At 30.4% G+C, this 25500-nt stretch overlaps 1 protein-coding gene across 1 annotated transcript in view; it reads right to left on the bottom strand.

Moving 5' to 3' along the window:
- The window catches only part of IRSp53 (Insulin receptor substrate 53 kDa), a 1008929-nt gene that overhangs the window by 409588 nt on the left and 573841 nt on the right, over positions 1-25500 (bottom strand). Inside the window, exon 3 of the mRNA XM_075375577.1 lies at positions 15195-15270. Within this exon, the coding sequence (XP_075231692.1) occupies positions 15195-15270 (76 nt within the window). The remainder of the gene's footprint in view (positions 1-15194; positions 15271-25500) is intronic.

Below are 25500 nucleotides of genomic sequence, written 5' to 3'. Positions count from 1 at the left end.
TAACAAACCCTCGGGTCAACCGATAGCATTGAGTTAATGCGCGAACTATCTCCCTTAGGGAATGTTAACTTGCCAGTCAGATTGTGCTGTTTGGGGTTACACCCTCACAAAATATACTCTCTCTCGAATTAAACTCATTGATTAACTGTAAGGTGTCGCTTTTAATGTCATAATTTTTTAACAATTGGAAATAATTTATAAAGACATTATAAAAATGAGAAAATAATTTTTAAGCGTTAAAAACAATAACTAAAACAAATAATTAAAAATAGAGCTATGTCACTGTTAATTAAAATTTAAACTGATAAATTAGAAAATATGTACATAAATGAAAATTATTAAAAAAGCACGCCAGAAGTGAAAACTTCTTTGGCGATAGTAATTGCTTCGAAGTCTTATATAAATAAATATATATATATGTATATATATATATATATATTATAATAATGATTTTAATATTACGAATTATATTACTGGGACGAGTCAGGAACAAGGCATAAATTAAAATTATTCTGTCGTATTCATATATATATGAGAAATACATAAATTTACTTACAAACATGATAACTGAATTACTTTTCAATAATTTCAGTATTAGAATGACGATGCACAAAACGTATACAATGAAAGATATGTACAACAGTTTTTCAAATCATTACACGTACACCGAACAACTATGTATTAAATGTAGAACGACACCCGACTGCCAAGCACAGAAGCAACGTACAACTGACTCTCTCTCGCTCGGACAAACTCGGTTCCCCCGACATCACCCGAATGAGAGTTTGACTTCGGTAATTAACAGTTCGACTTATTCACTACTATCCAGCAGACGTTCCCGCGCTCGGCTCACCGAGGTTAAACGATGAGCCTTTCGCATAAGAGCCTGACGCGTGCGCGGATCAGACTTTTTTTATTCCCATCTAAAAGTGCGCAGCGCGCCTAAAGAATTTTTCAGTTTAAAATTAAAACTTATTTCTATTTTTGGAAATTAAAAGTAAATTACTGTAATTAAAATATCTTGTCTGTATATTATATCGATATTTTTTAACTTTAGACCAACGGTCCGATTATTATCTATATAAATAAAAATGTAAATGTTCGTTTGTTCAAAATCTTAAATCTCTGAAAGTTCTTCACCAATTGCTTTGAAATTTTTATACAACGTTGCATTCGAATACGCGCATGTTTTTATATACCTATTATTTATGTACCTAACATTTCACACCTGTGACAAGTAAAACCTGTTTTTTTTTAAAACAGCGCTATCTATCGGACGTATTGAAAGATTCTACTAAAATATATCTATTAAATTAATCTATTTAAAAATAATATTTTAAATATTTATTTAAAAATTTCTGAACAGTATAATTATCAAAAATACTAAGTATTTTGAAAGATTAAACGTACCTGTTTTAAGTAGTAAAATACGTTGTGCTTTCTTATTAATAAACTATATTTTTAATATATTACTTTTAAAGTCAACAATTATTAATAGAACTGAGAGTTTAGATAAAAAATAAAATAAAGATAATAACTTTAAAAATAATTTTATACCAATACTAAAAAGTTACTCAAATAAAGTAAACAATGTAAAAGTTGCTAAAGCAAATAACAAACAAAAACCAAGTGGCACGTGTGCGTGTATGTGCGAATAAAAGTTAAATACACTTGAGAATAGCAAGAAACCAAATAAGTTAGTACCAAAAATACGGACTGAAATGCCTGCAGCTAAAATAACATTACAAGATGGTGTACTGTCGACAGAGCTGATGCTTGCTTGCTCCCCTATTCAGTATTACACTAGAGAAAAGAGGTGAGATGGAAAAGGCAAACCTAAGAGTGGAAGATTGGAAGCAACCTAAGCTGCTTTATAAGAGAACGCAGTAGGCGTAGGAATAAGCTATCATGTAACTAATACGAAGATCAATAACACCCAGTTTTATATATATATATATATATCTAGCTTATGCAAATACGTAACTCCCGTTGTGCTAAAATTTTCCCAAGAATGCAGTATCTGAAGGTCTTATTAAGCAATTGATATAAGAGGAATGACCGTATAAATGACTTTAAGTTTACAGTTAAATTATACTGAGAAATATAAAAGGGATTTATTTAAATGCAATAACTTATAAAAAATTCAAAGATAACAAAGCTGTCAACGACTTTTCTTAACTATTCCGCTTTGGAATAGACTTTAAAATTCAAACCTATTCTTAGTGATTAAAATTTAAAATTATTTTCTTCTTTGAAAGGATCAAAAGTCACTCCAAAAGAATAACATGCACCTTATGACAAGTTTATTAAGCAGAGTGAGGAGTTAAATAGTTTTATGTTGTATTTCAGGTTAAGCAGGCCGTATATTTTATAAATGCATGCAAAAATGATTTTTTTTTTAAATTCAAGTGAATAAAAGGTTGCAATCAAAAAACTTTAAAACGTTTAGAATATCCAATTTTACCGTTCTTGTGGTTTTTTTTTTAACAAAGATTTCATTGATGTTATTTTAGATAAGATAAAAAATACGTACGAGTAAAATTATAATGTAATCTATTCCTCATTAAGATATATCACCGTCTTAATTACCTTTAGAAACCCATAATTCAATTTTATTAATAAATTAATTTCTATCTATAACCTAAAGAGGAACGCGATACATTTAATAATGATATTTCCGGCAATTCCTAGCCTATTTTTACCAATTTTATGAAGAAAAATACAGTATTATTTTTGGTCGCATGGGAGAGTGGGGGAGGTGAAAATTAATTTCCTTCACGTTTTGAGGTATTAAAAAGACGAAATACCATTTAGTTAAATTGGAGATTTTCTCATATATTATTATTAGAGGCCTATGTATCAAATTTGTAGCTTGAAAATCTCTAAAACTACATGATCAATTTCATTGAAATTTTGGTGTATTGTAGTAATCTATGTGAAGTTGTGCAAGTGAAAATTTTATCAAGATTGGTTCAAACGTTCTTGAGTTACGCTCAATTTCAGATCGAAAAAATTTGAGCGAGGCAAGTTAGAAACGCGGTTCGTTATGATGTTACAAGTTGGGTCGTTAACGTTTCTTCATCTGTCGTATCTATTGTTGAGTTAAAAATGACATATTTTTCCAAGTATTAATATTTTTATGCGTTTTTGACGTGTAAATATTTTTTATAAAACAATCATATTTTTGTTTTTTTGTAAAATTTTAGATTAAAATGAGTTGATAATTTAAAAAAAAAAACAAAATAAAAAAACGAACGTTTGGGCAAGAATTCTTTTTTCGGATGTTTAACGGAATTAATCCCTTAAAATTCAAATAATTAGCTAAATTTTGTAACTGTAAATTAAATCGTTCATGAGATATAAAGCTAAATAAAAGAGAACAAATATACCTTTATTTATCTATTTATATCTTATAACGGAAATTTTAATAATTTTGGATTCAGAAGGCTTAAAACTATGTAAATACAAAAATTCGAAGAGGGTAGTTACTTCATGATTAATAATTATAATTTTCTCCTGTAATGTATTATAATCTTTGGAAAATTAATATTTTTTATATAACTGATAATTAATATTCAGAACAGATTTTCTATTATAGGATTTAATTTGCAATTTAATCTAAATTCCATCATATATACATAAATATACTTGATAAGATTTTTATAATTAGATTTTTAATTAATGTAACTAATTTTATTCCTTTTTTATTAAATAGAAAAACTTCATTTTAGTTCTAATAACGATTAGATGTATTTCATAGAATGTCAGTTGAATAGAATCACCAATTAACCTACTTATTATTTCAGAAAATAAATGTAACGGAATGAAAAACTACAGAAAGAATTTTAAAATACAGCTGGCCAGAAAACAGTTTAAATATAGAAATCTTAGTATGCAACGGTCAGTTGTTTTAAAAATTCTGTATGTTATTACCACTGTGTTAAATGTTTTTTTTTTTTTTTAATTCATTTTTGTTTTGTCCTAAGTTATCATCTTATGTTTTTTAAGGTTATCATGAGAATATAGAAAATAGGTTGAATTTTTAATTTTTTATGAAGTAAATTTTCCTTTTTTAAAGATCTGAATCTGTTTTAATGTAATTTAATTTAAATACTACTTCAACTTAGGTGTGCTATTACTAATAAAGTTATTCAGCAAACAATTTTATTTTTTTTTAAAACAGAAGTAGTAAAAAAAAAAACTAAACGTTTAGTGTAAATTAATTTTGCATTGCTAGTAGATACCTAAAGCTTTTTTTGATTTCCTGGTATCACATATCTACAACTATGCTGCAAAAAAAAAAGTACGACAATCAGTAAAAAAATTCGGTATAGGGATTTTTAATTTTTTGATGTTTCATAACCCAGGGACCCCAAAAAATCAAAAAAAGTGGAAGATAATATTCGCACGTACGTACATATGTACGCGTGTTGGTGTGTTTGAAGCTTAATAGAGTGGATAAACCGATTTTTATGAAATTTTGTACAGAAACTGGTGTTTGTGGAAAAATTTGTCGGTAAAATTTTGGAGTCAATATATCCAGGAGGTAGATAGAATTTTGGGATGAATTTTCTAGAAATTTTGCAAAAATAACCCCACTTTTTATAATAATAATAAACTTGGTACAAAACTCGAAAAAAGCTACCGTTCATTTATTGCATATTTTTAACTGAATTTTTTTTAAGTCTTCCTAGGGTTAGTAGAATTGCAAGTGACCCGGAAAATACTTTGGGGATTGGGAACCCGTTCAAAGTTAAAAATATCCATCTTTTACTTTTTTTATAACCTTTTTATTTTAAACTTTTAATAATACTACAATAAAATTTCATCGAAATTCATCCTTCATCTCCAAAAAATAAATCTTAGGTAGGGTTTTATTAATTGTAAATTTTTTAGTGGAACGTTTTTAGTTTCCTTCATCAAACATAGTAGACAGAAAAAGAAAATTCTTGGGAACTGATTTTGGTGGTGAAGAATAAGAACAATTAAAAAAAACACCGATTTTCGGAATTTTTTTAACATTTTTTGGTTTATTTATACATAAAATAACAATTTTACAATAAAAAAATTATAAAAAATAACTACTACTCCAAAAAATAATATCTTAGGTAAATCTTTTACGCATAATTATTTTCAAATTTCTTTGGTTTTATCATTTTCTTCCTCTATCTATTTATCATCTTCTCTTTTTATTCTTCTCTTGTTCTTAACATTTTCTTCGTCTTCATATTCATCTTTTTGTCATTATTCTTTTTCCTTTATGATTGTTTCTTTTTTATTTTTGATTATTCACCAAATAATCCAATAATAAAAAGTAAATATTTTAAACCTTAGTAAGTCGAAATTAACATTTGTAACCGGTATACGGTTCAGTAAACGGAACGGTTTAATTATTATTAATTTTTATTTAGAATTCTAAAACTTTTGTTAATCAGCAACTCACGAAGGTACGAATAATACCGATCTAGTAATACGAGTAACAAAGGGACTTTTACTCTATCTTAATATTTAATGTTAGATTGTTGAATTAATTATTGTATAAATATTTGATGTTCATCAAAACTAATATTTCTGCAATTGTGTAACAATTTATTAAAGAATTGGAGGACCGTATTTCACTTTCAAATGAAATAAGTTTAAATGAAGTGCAGCAAAAAATGTGTATATGTAATTTAAAAGGCGTACAAAGGAGTCAAGTGGTGTCTACATAAAATATTTTATCTAGTAATCGCTGTAACATAGTAAACAAATTATGGATTTTTCAAATATTTAAAAAAAATATCTTTAAACAGTAATTTTTTCGTTTTCCCCTTCGCTAGGTTCACTATATGTTAAAATTAGTTGCGCATGCTCTTAAAAATATTGAAATAATATTCTTTCAACAATTAGTATTTTAATTTCTTTCGGTAGATGTTTTATTATCGTAAATATTACAACTTAATTTTATTTTACTTTATTATGAATATTCCCGTAGTTTCCAGATATCCCATGCGACTTTCCAAGGCCCGTACGCACCCGCATCCCTTGTTTGTGACGTACGAGTGACGTGTTCTTGTACAGAATCAGGCCAACCGTTCCTGATATGTGTGATTAATTGAAATCCAACCCCCAAAGTACACCGCTATTCACGATATAGTGTACAAACCCGTTTAAAAGCACAATCTTTATTAGAATTCGAACTTGAGAACTCTCTACTTCGAAATCAGCTGATTTACGACACCGAGTTTTACCGCTAGTTTAATCCCAGCGGTTATTACAACTTAATTATAAAGTTATATTAACTGATGATGTAAAAAATTTAAATTAGAAAAAAACAGTTTCTTTCTTAGAGATTAATTTAAAATTAAAATTCTTATAACGTATTAACGGAAATAAGTTAGTAAATTTCTCCTTAAAAATTTTATTCAAAGCTTTTCATTAAGGTTATAAAATAATATATTAAAATTGTTTCATTCCAAAGTGTATATTAATTCTGAAGTCTAAATAATCTAATGATAAAATAAATTACAAAAGATATTTTGAAAAGACAATTTAAACGAATAATTAAAAACATAATTCTTTTAATTTAACCGTTAACTAAATTAAAAATACAGATTAGTATATAAAACATGTAATTTAAAATTTAAATTTATATTAAATTCAATAATCGTTATTTTATATTGTTTTAAAAATAATTTTTTTTTAAAGGATGCTTGTTAAAAATAATGACATGCTTTGGAATTTCAACAATCCTCATTAAGTTTTCACTAACAACTTTGTAACCTACCCGTACTTTTGAATTTTTTGTTTGACATTGATTTGTTTGTGTAGACTTATGTTCTTCATACATTTTTCTGTAACCAGTAAAGTCATTAAAAATATTGAATCATGCGTTGCAAAAGAATATACTTTCATATCAACCAAAAAGAACACCTAACGAACACATGTAGATGCTCCTGCATACACACACACACACACATCTAAAAAAGCTTATGTATACTTTAACTCATTTGATTACAAACATAATTAAAATTATTTAATATAGTTTTTATATATATATATATATATATATTTTTTTTTTTTTATTATTATTACTTTTAAGACCATAATGGATCACTTTAGTTCATTTTTTTGGCAAGTTCTTTCTTTTCTTGCTGATTTGTTGTTTTTCAGCTTTTCTTTTTGCCAGTAATTTCTAAGGGTTTCAGATCTTCTTGCCCTTTCTTGTTCAGAGCACACCCGGCTTATTGTTTTCTTGGGTTTTGATAGGAATCTTATTTCTTTATTTTTTAATTTCTCATAGTTTCCGGTTTTCGTTTTTAGGTTTTCACGGGTTATGTCGTCTAATTACTCCATGTCTTTCTGTACTTCGTATAACCAGTTCGGTCTGCTTTTCTTGTTTCAGAAAAGTTCGATTATCCGTCTGATAAGTCTGGTCTCTTCCGTTCTGAAAATATGTCCTAGAAAGGAAATTCTCTTCTTTCTAAATTTATTAGTTATCGGGATGATAGTTTTGTAAATCTCTTCGTTTGGAATAATTCTCCAAATCCCGTCTTTTTTAATGTTTTTCCCGACGCATCGTCGTAGAATCTGTCTTTCAATCTTTTCCAGTTTGTCGGTAAACCTTGTCTGGTACGGTCCAAATATGGTTTCGCATCCGTAAAGTATTTCTGGTCGGATAACCGAGTTATAATGTCTTATTTTTGTGTTTATGGACATGCATTTTTTGTTATAGATGTTTTGTGTTTTTATTGCGGCTTTGATGAGTTTATTTATTCTTTCATTCCAGTTTGGATTTTCTTGGAGGTTGTGCGTGATGTTTTCCCCCAAATATTTAAAGTTTTCTACTAGTTCTATGTCATTATTGTTTATTTTTACTTTGCTTATGCATAGCGGGTCTCTCACCATAATTTTGGTTTTTTCGTATGAAATTTTTAGACCGATTTTTCCAGCGATCTCTTCCAGTGTTGACAGTTGGTATCTGGCCTCTTCTATATTTTGGGATAGTAGGGCTAAATCGTCCGCAAAGCCTTTATATATTATAAATTATATTTTATATATAATAATATTATTATAATGATTTCTATAAACGGTAAACATAATATTAAAAATCTATATATTATTATACTAAAAATAATAACCATGAAGTATCTATTATAACTTAACAGCTTAAATTAATTAACATCAAATATAAAGCTTCATTCAATTCTAACAATAACCTCTGCAGCAATATATCTAAACATTGATTATGAAAACTGATAAGCAATTATGTGACAAAATGCAGTAGTAAATAATGCCCTGTCACACATACTAAATGATATTTTACATCACCTAAGAGAAACATAATATGACATAGCAATATTTCGTTAATATTATAATACTATTTTGTTCACATCAGTGCACAATTATAAGTTAAATCACGGTGAAAAATTGTCAGAAACATACATCGTTCCTCGCTGCACCTGATCAATTATGTTAAAAAATATTATAATTATCTATATTTCATAATACACTCCTCTCTGTTAATGCTGGTTATGAACGATATCGAATATATAAATAAAGTTTAAGTTATATGGCTTAAGTTATATGCAACTTTTTAACAATAAAGTAAAAAATTGCAAATAAATTATGTTTATTTATCCCTTTCTCTTTTTTATGATTTGCTTACCAGGAAGAGGAGAAGAAATGAAAACGAGAAGTAAAATAAAATCTCATGATACAGAATGTACATAAATAAACACGTCTCTCTCTCTCTCTCTCTCTCTCTCTCTCTCTCTCTCTCTGTGTGTGTGTGTGTATATGCATTACAATAAGAAGATACTGACATAAATAACTTATTTTGAAAGTAAAAGTATATCGTAGATTTCAAACAGAAATGTTGAGTAAAGAAAACATACAAACTTGCCATATCATCATTCATAATGAGTTTAAATTATTATAATGAATTCATTATATTTATTTCAATAAAATGTTGTTATTGTAACATTATTATTCATAATTATACAGAAGAAACATACAGACATAATCATTAAAATTAACAAGGGTGTTTGACTTAACGGATGATAACTCATCCAGTAGAATGTTAATAAATCTTTCACTGTCATTATCAAAAAAATTTAGCAACCGGTTCTTTAGAATACTGAAAACTTTATAAAAGAAGTGATAATTAAAATTTTAATTGTAGATATAACCTATAATTATTCCCGGTTTCGTTCAGGTGGTACGTTTTATATTCACTACTGTTTACATTCACGTTCCCCATAATCCAGAAAAAAGAATTCTATGTAATTTCATTTTACTTAATGAAATTAAGTAAAATTCTTAAGATGCTTCCCATCTAGGTTGCGTTATATAGAAGAGCTATAGCTCTAGAACGGAAAATAATGTAATCGGTCCTATTTGGGCATTACAGGTTTTTACCAGATCTTGACTTTTGATACCTAAGAACCCAAAAACCCGGACGTACATGTGTTCAGTATTGGCCACTAAATCAACTTATGTCTCAAGAACTCTACGACCGATTTTGACCAAACTTGGTCAGATTATTTCTATATATAAGATAAACAAATAGATTAAAGATAAGTTTCAAACCAACTGGTAACTATAATTTAAAGATAATCAATATATAAAATTTGCCTCCAATTACGCTAACATAAAATACATTTTATTTTTTTTATTTTAATTTGACGTGTGTAACGAACATAAATAATAAAAAACTTTTTACAAATTAATGAAGAAATATTTAATATATTTCAATTATTATTCGTAATAATATTTTACTATTGTCATTTAAAATTTTGTTAACTTTAGTAATAACTTTTATCGAATTAATTAAGTAATATATTTAAAATGTTAACAGTTCTAAAGTTTTTATTTTATTACTAGTATTAGTTTTTAGAGTATCTTGTTAAACGAAATAAATCTTACTTAATTATTATAAAAGTTTAGACCTTATTATTAATTAGCATTTTATTTACTAAATTATAGTTTAACTTTTATATGAATATATTTTTCAAAATTGTTGTTATTTGTTTCTTATATCTTCGAAATTAAATATGAATTTATTTTATATTCTTAGAATTATTTGTTTGTATTTGTTATTTATTTACTAATACATATTATATTTGGGTTTTATTTGAATTTGGAGAAATCTGTTGGATAAAATGACAAAAGATTTTTTCTGTAAACCTAACATTTTTTTTCCAAATTCGAGTTTCTTCAATTCGAGCTTATTGTTTGTTTCAAAAAGCTTTAATTTTTGTATCAGTAAAATATTTTTACTATCTAAAAAATAAAAATAAAGTCTTGTGAGAAATATGGTAATAATAAAAAAAATTATTTTTTGTTATTCATCAGAAGAATTCTGAACGCTTCTGGTTGGGAATATAGTAAGCTCTTTTTAATGCACGATTTAATGATGAACTTATTCTTTTGCTGTTTGTTTTATTATAATTTCTATATTCGATCGTCAATTGTATGTCTTATGAAAAACAAAGGTCTACACAAACCTCCTGACCCATAGGGGAAGACACTCGTCTTGTGACAATCCCTGTCGCCACACCAGCCACTCCGTTCCTAGCCGTGATGGACTTTACTGAAGGTCGTGTTTTAGACCCCCTAAACTAAATAACATAACAAAATCAAAGAAATCTATGTCTAACAAAAAATTCAAAAATACGGGTAGGTTACAAAAGTGTTAGAAAACTTAAAAAAGATTGTTGGAGATACAAAACACGTCATTAGTTTTATTAAGCATCCTTTAAAACAATGCGTTATTTAATTAATAAATTATTTTTAATATAATTAAATATACTTATTGTAATTCTAAATTTTCGGGAATTGGGCTTCCTTTCTGTTTCGCAACGGCCAATCTTTTACAGAGTTGAATTATCTACCCTACGTTTATCCTTCAACTTGGAGATGTCATGAATTGCCATATTCAACCCGAATTGTTTCCGATTTTAGACTCCGAGAAATTTATAATTTTTGCACGCTTCTATCCGGGCTATATCACATAATCGATGTGCTGCCATAAGTATCCCTGGAGTTTATTACAGGAGTTTATCCCTGGAGACATTACATGGAAGTATAATTTGAAGGCAGAATTAATAAACTGCAACTGTTAAGCACTATCTCCGAACAGAAAGAGTAGACATTATCTCTGACATTTAACGATGAAAATTAACTTTATATTAAAAAATCGACAAATTAAACGATCCAAACAAAATTCTGTTTCTTCGACTAACGAAAATATGATATTTATAAATTTTCTTTACTTACTCGCTAACACGGTGTAATATCAATCAAGGTGTGTGAAACGCACACCTAGTGCTTCGTAGATTAGGGACGGGAAGTGCAACTCTCTAGCTGAGAGATGTGCTGGCTATCCAGAAGAGGAAATCGGCGTGTCCTGATAGACACGAGACCCTGGTGGGTGCCTTTACAGGAGGCTAGACAGGGAAGGCAGGCTGCTGCCACGGCACCCTGAGGTGACCGAGTGATGCTTAATGGCCGGACTGGTTGCCTTATGGGTGTTTAAATGAGAAACAAAAAAAAAGAAAAACAATCAAGCAGTAATTAAAAATTAGAAAATTTTATTGACTTATTTTTTATATTTATTTATTTAATTAGTAATTTAACCTGTGATAAACGTTTAATGGGAAATGTTAAAAAATAATTATTTAAAATTTAAATTCAATTTATTTGAATTTTTTTTTTAATTTTTATCAAGGGATTTATTTGTATGTAGAAAAATTATGTCCTTCGTCTAAAAGATTAATATTTATGACGTAAAAAACAATCAGTTTTAATTATTATCGCGCCTTTTTTTCAGAACATGTATTTTAAACATTTGATTAAACCTTTCTCTTCATTATTTTTAATTTTTTAATGTTTTTGTACTTACAATAAATTTAAAAAACCTGACAAAATAGTTGTTTCTGATGCACGGCTTACACACACAACTTAATTTAAAATACAGGTGATTCAAAGAAACGGGAAATTTAAAAAAATTAAATAACGTTAATGAAAAATATTTTTTAGAAAATGAATTTTATTTCATGTAATTGTACAAATGTTGCCATTTTAGGATACATACATTTTAGTTTACTTTTTAAAGATGACATCTTGCAGGTGACCTCCTCTTCTACGTAAACACTCACGAAGTCTCTTCGTTAAATTTTTCACAGTTTGACGTAACATCTCAACTGGAATTTCCGCAATTGCTTCTCGGATCTTTGCCTTCAGTTCTTCCGTTATAGCAGGTCTACTGTGGAACACTTTGCTTTTAAGGTGACCCCACAAAAAGTAATCGCAAGCTGAGAGATCAGGCGAACTGGGAGGCTATCTAACGTCACCGTTTCGTAAAACGACACGTTGTCCAAACAATCGGCGTACAACTGCCATCGATATACATGCAGTATGTGACGGTGCTCCGTCTTTTTGAAACCAGGCTATGTTAAGAATCGGTGGAAATCTCTTTTGTTGTTCCACAACAAAGGTTTCAAGCACGACTACGTAACGAGCCGACGTCACTGTAATCGCAAGACCGTTGTCATCCTCAAAAAAGTAAGGGCCTATAACACTGTAAGATGACATAGCACACCACACGGTCACTTTCTGGCTGTGCAACGGACGCTGATGTAGCTGCGTAGGATTTTCTTGTGCCCGGTATCTGAAATTTTGCTTGTTAACAAATCCACTGAGGTGGAAATGCGCTTCGTCTGACATCCACAGTTCGTGAACAAACTCTTCGTTATCGTTTATCTTCTGAAGCATTACATTACAGAATTGCGCTCGCACAACTGCATCGTTCGGTTTCAGTTCCTGGACGATCTGCAACTTATATGGATGGAATTGCAAGTCCTTCACTAACATTCTTCGAATACTTGAACTATGCGATTGTAAAGATGCTGAGAGACGACGGATTGACAGATGTGGACTTCGTGTGACAGCATCTTGTAAAGCTTGAACATTCTGTGGTGTACGGACGGTTCGCTCACGGCCTGGAGGTTTCTTTATCAATGCCGAACCGGTTTCCTCAAAATTAGATATCCGTGTTTTAATTGCACGTGCTGATGGAACGCGGTCGTGCCGTTCCAGATTAAAATGACGGCGAAATTCTCTACGCGCTCCCTCCACACTATCATTGTTTTTTAAAACGCTTTGATAGCAAATGCATGTGCGCACCACTCCAAGGATCCATGACAACTAAATGGCAGGTTAGGTTAGAGGGGCTGGTGCCACTTATCAAGTGGTACCAATCGCCCACGGCTACCAACACAACTCTCAAAATTTCCCGTTTCTTTGAATCACTCTGTATTTATCATGTTTTAAAATACAAAACTTTTTCTTTTATTTAATTCAATGATTCTAACTAAAGCGCGCACACATACCGTATTTAATTCGCGCTAGTGTGGCGGTAATTAGCGGCGTCGGTCGGCACAAATTAAACTAATGTAATTTCACAACTTACATAGAACAAATTTCACTTGTACGTTCGGCAACTGGTGCAGCTGCGAGGCTTAACGCATAAGGTACCGTATCAACCGGGCGATCGAGTTCGAGACCCACCCAGACAGAGTTACTTTTTTACACTTTTAAGTTATAAATTTATTTAATTCTACCGTTCACCTGTAACGCCACAACATAAGAGTAGTTTAGAGCATTTTTTGGGATGGGGTGCGATTTTTCAAACTTTTCTTTGCAAATATTGTTATTTTTCAAAATTTTAACAAACGTGCCTAAGAAAAATATGACCTTAATTAGGTGAAATCTCAAGATACTGAGGGTGACCATGCTCTACAGTCTCAACCCCTTGGCCTTGTTTGAAAATTGATTGAAAGTTGAAAATTTCATGCCATCAATGCCCCAATAAAGTGAAATATATATACATAAACTTTTGAGCTGATGGTTGTTTTGGAGTTTGGGGGTTATGAAAGGCAAAGATATGTCGAAATTTTCCGGAAGTTGAATTATGGTACTCATTACAATAGGTAGCTTTCTTATGAAATCTACCTAAACTAAAAATAAAAAAAAACATATGAAATAATAATGGTAATGTAATCTTGGATTTTTTATCTAATTAATTTTGTTGATCTATAAGGTTCATAATTACCTGGATAAAACAACAAAGTGGTAGTTAATTTCTGTACCTTAGTAACTCGGATTTTTTTCAAGCAATACAGAGATTGCATTTTAGATATATTTATAAATGTGTGGGTATAGTAAGTATTTAATAATATTGACAAAGTCAGAGATTTGATTAAGATTAAATCAGAGATTGATTAAGACGTTTTAAAGCGAAATGAATACAGTTAGATTCTACTTGCAAACAAATATTTTAATAGTCCTTTTCTTTGATTGTTCCTTGTTCAAGGATATTCCGAATTTGACCAACAATGTTTCCCTCTCCAGAAATTTTTTCTCCTCAAATACACCTTCAAGGTTATTACCCTTCCTCCTTTACTGATGCCATCTTCTTTTTCTGAATCCAGTTTCCTTCTATTCTTACAATTGATCGTCCTAAAAAATGTCTTATTAATGATGCTACTTTGGTTGTGAACTGAATATTCTTTTACTTCCTCAAATATATTTATTTTAGCTGAAATTTTTGTACCATTAATGACCTAACAAACTTAAAAAGCTCCTAAATGAACTGTGAAATATTGAAACGATACATATTCTTAATGAAAAATCTACGTGTATGTCAGAGTACAAAGATTTTCAGTTCAAAGATACATTTCATGGCTATTTTTTTGTAAATAGATGTTCACCTACATAACTGTAAAGTATACTGTTCAACCCATTAAGAGAATTTTTCAGGTTTGTTATGAATTGTGTTTTTAAACAAAATGAAATTCCCAGCTCTACGATCTACGATCTTAAAAAAGAGGATCTGTAATGTTAAAATACTGATAGGCTAACTCATACAACAATTATTTACGTTACTTAGGTAATTAATTACGTTCATGCTAATAAATGTTGACTACTATAGAAAAATTGTAGTGTCTTATCATTCAACCATGAAGAACTTGAATTACGATCAGGCTTGCTATTTTTTTTTTCATGAATAAAATTTACAATCGATATTCCAATATATAATATTCTAACTTAAAAGGTAAATTAATCATTTATAATAATAACAAATAAATAAGATTAACAATGAAAGTTATTGCATTTGATAAATTAAATGTAATTTTACTGTTTTCACTTACCATGTAAAGCTTTTAAGTAAGCCTTTCCAGCATTTATCATCTGTCTCGCACCAGGATTAAATTTGTCCAAAATATTCTGAAATAAAATAAATAAAGATCCCATTACTAAATCATGTTATAGTTACTTTAGAAAAGCTTATTTTATAAAAACGTTTTTCATAAAAAAAAAGAAGGATTTATTGATGTTCATTTAAATAATATTATATATATATATATATATTATTATTATTATTATTATATATATTTCAATAAAACATTTTTAAAAACTTTAAACTATGGAAAATTGAAATAAAAATAAATGGATAAATAACATTTTCCATTCTTAAATGGAAGTAAGTCAAAGTAAAACGTAACAAAAATAAAATATGACAATTTATTTCTATTTTAAAAAGATGATTTTAAAATAAAACATGTCATACCATTACCAGTCTTTTTCATTAATTTATTATTTTATTTACTTATTTTTCTAAAATATTTATTTCTTGATTTCCTTTATGAAGGCTACTTACTTTCATCACGACACCAATTCCTTATAGTACATAAAACAAATATTTTTTTGTAACTAAAATTATTCTTTTCTTTTTCATTTTTATTTATTCTTTAAAAAATATTTATTACATAAATATGATTAAAAGATTATATTAATTATTCGTAAAATTTAAATCCTATCACAGTTTTTTTTTTGTTTTTATGATTGACAGTATGTATATAAAATTGGATCGAATTTTTTTATTGTTTTACACATCATTAGGTAAAATGAATTAAAAATTTAATAATAAAACCTTTAATCAAACTTTAATGATTTAAATAACTTTTAAATAAATAGTATTTATCAATTAATTATGAAGATATTTTTTATATCATACAGGCCTATACTTCTATTTAAAAGTAAAACATGATTTAAGAAATTAACAGTCTTATTATTGAAATATTGCAATAAATTTTGTTAATATACTCAGAAGATACAGTATGCCTGATGGTGAAAATTATACAAATTGTATGACACCATTGAGATTTATAGTATTCGATGAAAGCAGTATATATTAAAAAAGGCAAATTATATACAAGAACGGTTCAAATAACCCAGTATGTAAGTTTTTCCATGTAAATCACTGTATAAAAATGGATTTAAGGAAGTCCAACCCTTAGAAAATATAATGATGATCTCTTTCCGGAATCTAAAGAAGTAAATCAAGGGTTTAGTAATATTTATAAAAAAAATTCTTATAATGAGATTTTATATTAATCTATTATAAAATATTCATAAATTTACAAACGAATACAGCGGGGAAGGAATTAGAGGTGGGGGTTTGATGGCGTGACGTAATTACATTATACTGCCACTCTTGCTAAGGAAGGGGAAAATTTGTTAAAAGTGAAAAACGTTTTCAAATCAATAAAATACAGAAATAATACATCTCATAAAATACATTAACATTATGGTAGGAGTATTAGAATTATCATTGCTACTCCATCGAGAATAAAAAGATCTGACTAATCGTTTACCTGGAAGGACTCAGGAGAAACTTGGAGCGGAATTAAAGTAAAAAAAAAACCTTATACCAATTGTATATAAGAAAATGATGCAATTATACAAACATAATAAATGAATAAAATGAAAAAAAAAACAATTTTAAAGTGCTTGATTGTTAAACATTTTAGTATATATTTAAGCACACGTTAACAAATTAGCAAACCCTCAGCCTTACCAAATTATTAACTCTACCTAATTATTCATTAACGTATTGTATTTTACGTAAAAATAATTTTTTTTCTTATTTTTAATGCTTTTATTTAATCGCATCAAAAATTACAGTCATTAGCGATTAAAATAACACTACATGATCATAAATAACACAAATAAACAATAAAGAAACAGGAACAATAAAGAATAAATAAAGACAAGATATCCGTGGCAGAGTGGTAGCGTCTCAGCCTTTCATCCGGAGGTCCCGGGTTCGAATCCCTGTTCTTCGGAGCATGGAATTTTTCACACGCTACAAAATTTTTTATTATCCATTCTTAAGTAGCAGTTGTGTGTGTATAGGCAACACCGGCTTGCCAGGCCGGTAGCTCCAAATATAGGTGTAAAAGTACCGGTAAACGTGTAGTCCTGATCATGTCAACCACTCCTGAGACGTGTGGTTAATTGAAACCCAACCACCAAAGAACACCGGTATCACAGTCTACTGCTCAAATCCATATAAAGCAACTGCCTTTACAAGGACTTTCACCTTAGAACACTTGACTTCGAAAATCAGCTGATTTTGCGATGTTGAGTTTAACTACTAGACTAACCCGGCTGGTTAGTACTGTTAAGTTCGTATTTATATTTATTACTTCAATTAACGAGTTTAAAATGATTTTGATTTTTCTCAGTTCGGGAAATTACGGTGTTAATATTTTTTAAACTTTCACGCATTGGAACTATCTGATAATTTCTAGTAAAACCTATGATATATTTCTTAACATAAACATTTTTGAATTATAGAGATATTAATAAGGGAGGAATAATAAGAAAAATTGAATCAAGAGGTAGAGCCTGGCTTGACGAAGCAAAAAAATATTATCATACTCGAATAAAAAGTTTACTTATAGGAATCGAATACCAACATCTGTTTATCAATGTAAAAAAAATTAAAGAATATTATAAAAGAATAAACAAAATTACACTAGAGAAGAAAATATAACACAAATGTAAAGAAGTGGTATTAAAATGGAAATGCAATTAAAATGTATGTTACAAATAGATTAGTAATAGATAAATACAGTGATAGTTGTACGGTGACCAAATTACAAAAGATTAATTTACAAAAATGTACGCTGGTTACAAAGTTGTGTTTTTGTTAAAAGAATACTAAAAAAAAAAAAAGAAATACAACCTTACGTATCCCTGACTTGATATATGAGATTGCCAACTGATACAGAGGAGGATATTTTGAAAATGGAACATATATATATATATATATATATATGCTATACAAGGGCGCGCGCGCACGCTCACACACACACACACACAAGCACGGATATATATATATAGACTATTCTTGTTGGAAAAACTTAAAAAAAAAAGGCCAGGGAAGGAACACCGCAATAAACATACAAGGCTGACGACGCTCAGACGACATTGCCAATGCTCGAATTGGAATTGGGATGGCCCCACTTTCTGGGATTAAATGAAAAAAAGGAAAGAAAGAGAGGGAAAAAACATATTCTTTTCATCGGTGTAATTTTGTGGATATCCCGTTGTAAATAAATAGGTTAGTCTGAATTTAGCTTAAGCCTATATTACACATTTTTATAATTTTTTTTATTTGAGAAAATAATAGTTTTTCGTTAAATGAGAAATTAATTTTTTCTTTCACATTCTGTATATTATATGATCAAACAGTCTTTAATAAGATTTTATACTATGAATATTTCAGTTGAGTTACCGACCTGCAATCTAAAAATTATTAAAATATATATGGGATATAAAAAATTATACGTTAATAAAATATATATATATATATATATATATATATAAATAACTTTTTAGATAAAGAGAAATGGTGTAACTCATAAAAGTATAATAAAATCTCCAAAAAGTGAACGTTTGCCTTTACAACAAAAAAATTTTAAGGTTTTTTTTTTTTTAACCAACTTCAATAAAAGAATTACGGGTCAATGAAACCAGTTATTTTCTATGTTCAAGCTATGTTACTTGCTATTTCAAGCCTTAATCTTTATTACTAAATAAACCATTATCGATGATTCCTTTTTTTATTTTTTAAGATATATTTTTCTTTATAAAATTTTTCACATAAATTTAAAGGGAATGTTAGAAAATAAGGTATTTCTCATCAGTATTGTTTACTACTGGATAGTTATGTCAAAACAATAATATATCCATGATATCATTCTAACATCCAAAATATTTTTACATAAAAGTTCAAGAAAGATAGTTAGAAAAAAATAAGATGTAAATAAATATACATATTTTTGTTTTTCAGGAAATATAAGATCGCCCTCGATAACAATTTCCAAACGTCGTTTCTTTGGATTCCTTTCTTATTTTATCAAGCTTCTTGCTTTTTATCTTAATACTATATTATGTAAATACTATTTTATATAAAAATTCAAGTGATTTAAGAAAAAGTAATTAATGTTTTTATTCAACATTTTTGTAAATTTTCTTTATAAACCGAATGTCCAGTAAATTATCATCTATTTTATATTTATCATGAATGTTTGATGCTAAAACCGAAACTGTTTTAAGCTACCTAACACGAAACACAATCTATTATTAAAATTTTAGTAATTCATTTGTCAGTATTAACAAGGAACTATCGATCGTTTATGAATAAAAGATATTGTGAGAATAAATATTGCAGATCTTTTTACCATAAAAATAAAACATTATTAATAAATAATTATTTTATTAATTTCTTTTTTTGTAATAAAAACCTGTTCTATCAGTTGATGAAGACTTTTAAAAAAAGTTATAACTATTGACTATTTTGTGAAAGATAACACCTATTAGTTTTTTTTTTGGTCTTCAGTCACTTGACTGGTTTGATGCAGCTCTCCAAGATTCCCTATCTAGTGCTAGTCGTTTCATTTTGGTATATCCTCTACATCCCACATCCCTAACAATTTGTTTTACATATTTCAAACGTTGCCTACCTGCACAATTTTTCCCATCTACAAGTCTCTCTCTAATATTAAAGCGACTATTCCAGAATGTGGCCTATACGTCTGTCTCTTCTTTTAACTATATTTTTCCAAATACTTTTCTCTTCATCAATTTGCTACAACACCTCTTCATTTGTCACTTTACCCACCCATCTGATTTTTAACATTTTCCTACAGCATCACATTTCAAAAGCTTCTAATCTTTTCTTCTCAGGTACTCCGATCGTCCAAGTTTCACTTCCATATAAAGCTACACTCCAAACATATACTATAAAAAATGTTTTCCTGAAAATTAAATTAACTTTTTATGAATGAAAATTATATTTCTTACTGAAGGCTCGTTTAGCTTGTGCTATTCAGCATTTTATATCGCTCCTGCTCCGTCCATCTTTAGTAATTCTACTTCCCAAATAACAAAATTCTTCTACCTCCGTAATATTTTCGCTTCCAATTTTTACACTCAGTGGTCCATCTACATTATTTATACTACATTTCATTAATTTCATTTTGTTCTTGTTTATTTTCACGCGATTGTTCTTGCGTAGGACTTCATCTATGCCATTCACTGTTTCTTCTAAGTCTTTATTACTCTCGGCAAGAATTACTATATCCTCGGCAAATCGTAGCATCTTTATCTTTTCACCTTGCACTGTTACTCCGGATCTAAATTGTTCTTTTACATCATTAACTGCAAGTTCTATGTAAAGATTAAAAAGTAACGGGGATAGAGAACATCCTTGTCGGACTCCCCTTTTTATTACTGCTTCCTTCTTATGTTCTTCGATTATTACTGTTGCAGTTCGGTTCCTGTAAACGTTAGCAATTGTTCTTCTATTTCTCTACTAGAACCTTAATTTTTTAAAAATTCTGAACATTTTATGTTCATCTATTAGTATAATTTATAATTAAAAAAATGTAATCGGTTAAATCGGATGAAGTGTGTATGCTAGCCGGTATACTTTACTAGCCCTTCCCCCGTCTAGTTAGAGGGCCACGCCTCCTAGAGCCCCCAAGTCGTCGCGTTCCTTACCCTCATGGTTGTGATAATAATACTGATAAATACCAATTAAAGTATACAAACTTTACAAATACCTGTAAAAGAAACAAATTACAAAAAAAAAACAGAATAGTCCACAGACGTTTGGCTAAGAAAACTTCAAAATTTCTTTCCGAAGGGAGCTAGAACCTCGATTTATGGCTTAAAATCTTTCCTGTCATAATACAAATGTAACCTATAAATTTCAAAGTAATCGGTCCGTTGATTCTAGCTTGATGCTGTTGCAAACGGTTAGACAGAATTCGCCAAAACTTTCCCATTTATATATTACATAGTAAGAATGAAAATAGCTTTTTTTCTATTTCTAATATGTACAATGCAATCTGACCATCTTGTCAACAATAACCAACCCCATTGCCTTGTATATGACATTTAAGTAAGAGGAATCGTGTACAGTTCAGGCTGACCATTCCTGAGATGTGTGATTAATTGAAGCCCAACAACCAAAGTACATCGGAATCAACCGTCTAGTATTCAGATCCGTATAAACGTAACTTTTACCTCTACTAGGATTTGAAAGAATGATATTAAATAGTTAATTTAAAAATAATCAGTATGGCAAATCAATTACTTTTGTCAGTTAAATCTATGAATGTCATAACTAGAAGATGGACTTCAAAATGATTTTTAGACATTTCTTAATTTGAAGATATTTTCACTTCTTAGAACAACTTTTTTATTATTGGGATTTCAAGATCATCTTATATTTAATTAATGCTTTTTTTTGTTTTTTTGTTTTTGTTCTTCTTCTCCCATGGGTAGGCTCAACAACCAAATATTACTCAGGCCACGGGAGTGTCCTTGCGACTCTAATGAGCCTCTCCACCTACCGGCAGTACGTCCGGCATGGCACGTTAGCTCACCGGTTCCGGATCTTTTCCTTACTTTCATCTTGCCTCTGCCTCTAATCGCTAAGGTTAGGGATACCGGGCCCAACTATGCTGTTCCCGGGCCCTGCTCCAGCTGTCGTTTTTTTTTTTATTAAAGTAACTCCACCCACTTTTTGTAATCCACTTCCTTTGCTCGTATAAACTTAGCCACGAATCTCTCTATTTAATTTATCTTAAACCACAAGATATTGAAGTTATTTAAATGTTTTGATTGAAAAAGTTAAAGTAAACCCTTTTTTTTTTCTTTTTTTTTTCCCCTACTCTCCCCGACCAGATATCCAATTAACCATACTCAGTCGGGGAGAGTGTCCTTTTACTCTCAAAGGAGGCGTCCCCCACACGCCGGCTATACTTCCGGCACGGCAGGTTGGCCTCCCCGGTCTCGGATCTTTTGTTTTACATTGCCTGCCTCTAATCCCCCGCTTTAGAGCCAAGGTCCGGCTATGCCGTCCCCCAGCGCCTCAGCAGGGAACCGGGACTCGGTCTTTACGCCTTTGGCCTCTAATCGACAGCGCCGACCCCACAAAGAGCCTAGGCTCCCGCAGGGACGACCCCGCCGACCGGGACTTGGTCTTTTATTTTAACCCAAACTCAAACTCCCCTGGAGTTCACCCCCTTCCCGCACACCAAGGCGTACGGGCCCTCCATGGAGTGACTGTCCGCCCTACCCTACTGTTTATACTCCCATTCTTCTGTCTTCATGCTCTTTGGCCCGCAGGACCTCTACGGCGAACCTGCGGAACCATTCCCAGTTCTCATTGTTGTATCCCGACCGGTTTATGAGATTTTCTGGTGTAAGACCATTAATTACTATTTGACCTCTGTTAACGGCCCATCTTGGACATATGAACAACGTATGTTCAGCATCGTCGTTCTCTGGACAATAGATGCACTGCGGGGTGGCTATCTTCCCGATCCTATACAGATACTGACCGAAAGAGCCGTGCCCCGACAGTAACTGTGTCAAGTAAAAATTGACATCTCCGAGTCTATTGTTATTCCAGGTTTTAATATTAGGGATTAGGCGTCTGGTCCATTCTTCCACTCTGGACCCTGCCCACCCTTCTTGCAATTCTTGTTCTATAATCCCTTCCATCTCTTCTTTCGACATACCGCTGTGTCTGAGGGTTCTGGCTTTTATCTGCAGGTCTACGGGTAGGACCCCGGTCAGTACGTTTAGCGCTTAATACGATACCGTACAGTAACTAGCAGCTACACGCAGCAATGCCAGTCTATGGACACTTCTCAACTTCTTTTTATTTCGCTGTATGTTCATTGCCGCTCCCCATACGGGAGCCGCATACAGTACCGCCGAAGTGATAGCCGCGGTTATCAATCTTCGAATAACCATTTTAGGTGTGCCGTGGTTTTGAAATAATCCTCTTAATCCCTTTACAGCAGGAGTAACTCTCCCACAAATCATATCAATATGCTTGCTGAACCTTAAACTTTTGTCCAGAAGTACCCCCAAGTATTTTGTTTCTTTTACTTCATCAGTTCTCTATCCTCTGATATTTAGATTCACACTTCTTAATGGTCTTCTGAAGAACCATTAAGAAGTAAACCCATCTGTATATCCACACACACCGTAATATAATTTTTCACATAAGAATTTTTTTAAAAAAATGAGTAATGATTTACAATCAATTAGCCAAAACTTATATTAGCTTTATTAAATATAAAATTTATGCTGATCCTGCTGATTCCTTTAATCAGTGTTGAAACAATTGATATAGGCAACCAAAAATTGTATAAATCAATGATTTTTATATTTACACATGTGTACGAACTGAAATACACATGTGCAGATAAATAATTGTTAAATTTGATCATATATGTTACGAAATTTCATTCACATATTATGTGTTGTGAATTAAAGATTTGTTCACTGTACCTACAAACATAGGCTGGCCAGATTTGGTTTGATTAATTCAGGCTTGTGTCTGGAATGTAGGGACATTGATGATGTGTGCCATGTTTTATAAGTCTGTCCCAGCTACGAAGCTGAACATACCAAAGCAGCTAGAGAGCTTGCGAGGATAAATTATGGTTCTGATCTGCAAGTTATTTGGAAAACCGATTGGATATGGAACATAGTTGCTGGCTTCCTTAGATTCTTAGCCCTGCGGATAATGACTGAGGGGGTCTGATGCTGTTATAGATGTATAGATAGAATAGCAACCCGGGTGGCTAGGGGCCCGCCTGGAGCTTACTTCGCCAAGATAGGCGTTTTGGTATCGAGCACCGATTTACTTAGATATTCACTTTTATGAGAATGAATGTGTAAAGAACTCTGCGATGGAGCTACGGAATGGAAGGATGTAGGCATTGACCTCGCTCCTGAAAGCGGACCAGAGCAGAAAGAGATAGGATATGTTTTCATTAGAAGCTTAATAAATTTGTGAATCCGTTTCTTGAATTTTAATTAAATCAAGAGGACTTGAGTAAATTGAATTTTTGAGCAAAATTGTTGATGTTCCGATCAACACATGTTTTGTTGGTGTAAGAATAGTATTTTTGTTGTTTAAAAATTCAATTAAGTAATGATTTGAGTGCATAGTCTAATTGAAGTTAGATATAGGAACGATTCCGTGAATCGGTTAATTTGATAGTAGAAGGTTGTTAGTTATGGTAGGAGGTCGGGGTTGGACGAGGATATACCAAAGCGTTAGTAAGTTGTGTAAATATACAGATGAAAATTTGTGCCGAGGCATTTGCATCGGTGGCACATCCTTACAGAGACCAAATTGATGACCGTAATCAAGTTTAGAGGATGTAAAAGATGAACTCCGGTAAAACCCATCAGGGTTAGGAACGAAGGGGTTGATGTAGCAACCGGGATCCGTCACAAAGCGGGTGTCAATCCCTAAGGAGGTCAGGATGTACCGATAAACATTCATATTTTGGCCAGGTTAGTCAACCAGAACAAATTCTTTCGATACAAATAGATAAATAACAATGAAGAACAAAGAAAATTTATTTAATAGATAATTAAGTAAAAAAGATTACTTTTTTTTTAACTTTAAAAAAAATTAATAATCTTTTTAGGATTTGTTTAATTTTACTTATAACTCGATTCACGTTTCTTTATTTCCTACGATGAAAATTTGAATCAGCAAATTTTCATTTCAGAAAAAAATAATTAGTGGAAAATATACTTGTATCTCAGTAAAATCTCAACTAATGTAACTTTTACAAAACTTTTCTTCTGACTTAAGTTACCGCAAACTTCATCACTTCTTTATGTTCAGTAGAAAAACTTTCTTATTATTTTTTATTTTTCTACTACAGCAAGCGTAAATAAAAGTTATCTGCTAAATCAGAGGTTATATTTTTTGTAGTACAATGGAACTGTAATTTTCAGTACATATCATTTAACATAATATATAAATATAAGAACTATTATCTCTTAATATTAATGATAAATTGTGATTTACAACAAAAAATTCATAAGTACCGAGTAGTAGTATCGATAAAATCGATATGAAGTGCTCGTATGTTTTAGTTAATATTCGTATATGCATGTATGGGTCATGTGAAAAAAATGTAGATAACAAAACATGAAATACAGATCAGTAAAAAAATATGAAAAGCCATTCCCAAAAAAATAGCTACTCTATGGAATGTAAGTAAAATATGATCTCTCAGTTGCTCTCTCTACTGTGCAAAACATACAATTATCTGT

The sequence above is a fragment of the Lycorma delicatula genome, chromosome 9 (genome assembly GCF_047948215.1).
Source record: "Lycorma delicatula isolate Av1 chromosome 9, ASM4794821v1, whole genome shotgun sequence".
NCBI lineage: Eukaryota > Metazoa > Arthropoda > Insecta > Hemiptera > Fulgoridae > Lycorma > Lycorma delicatula.
Note: the sequence above shows the minus strand (reverse complement) of the source record. Positions and strands in the feature narration are given on the sequence as shown.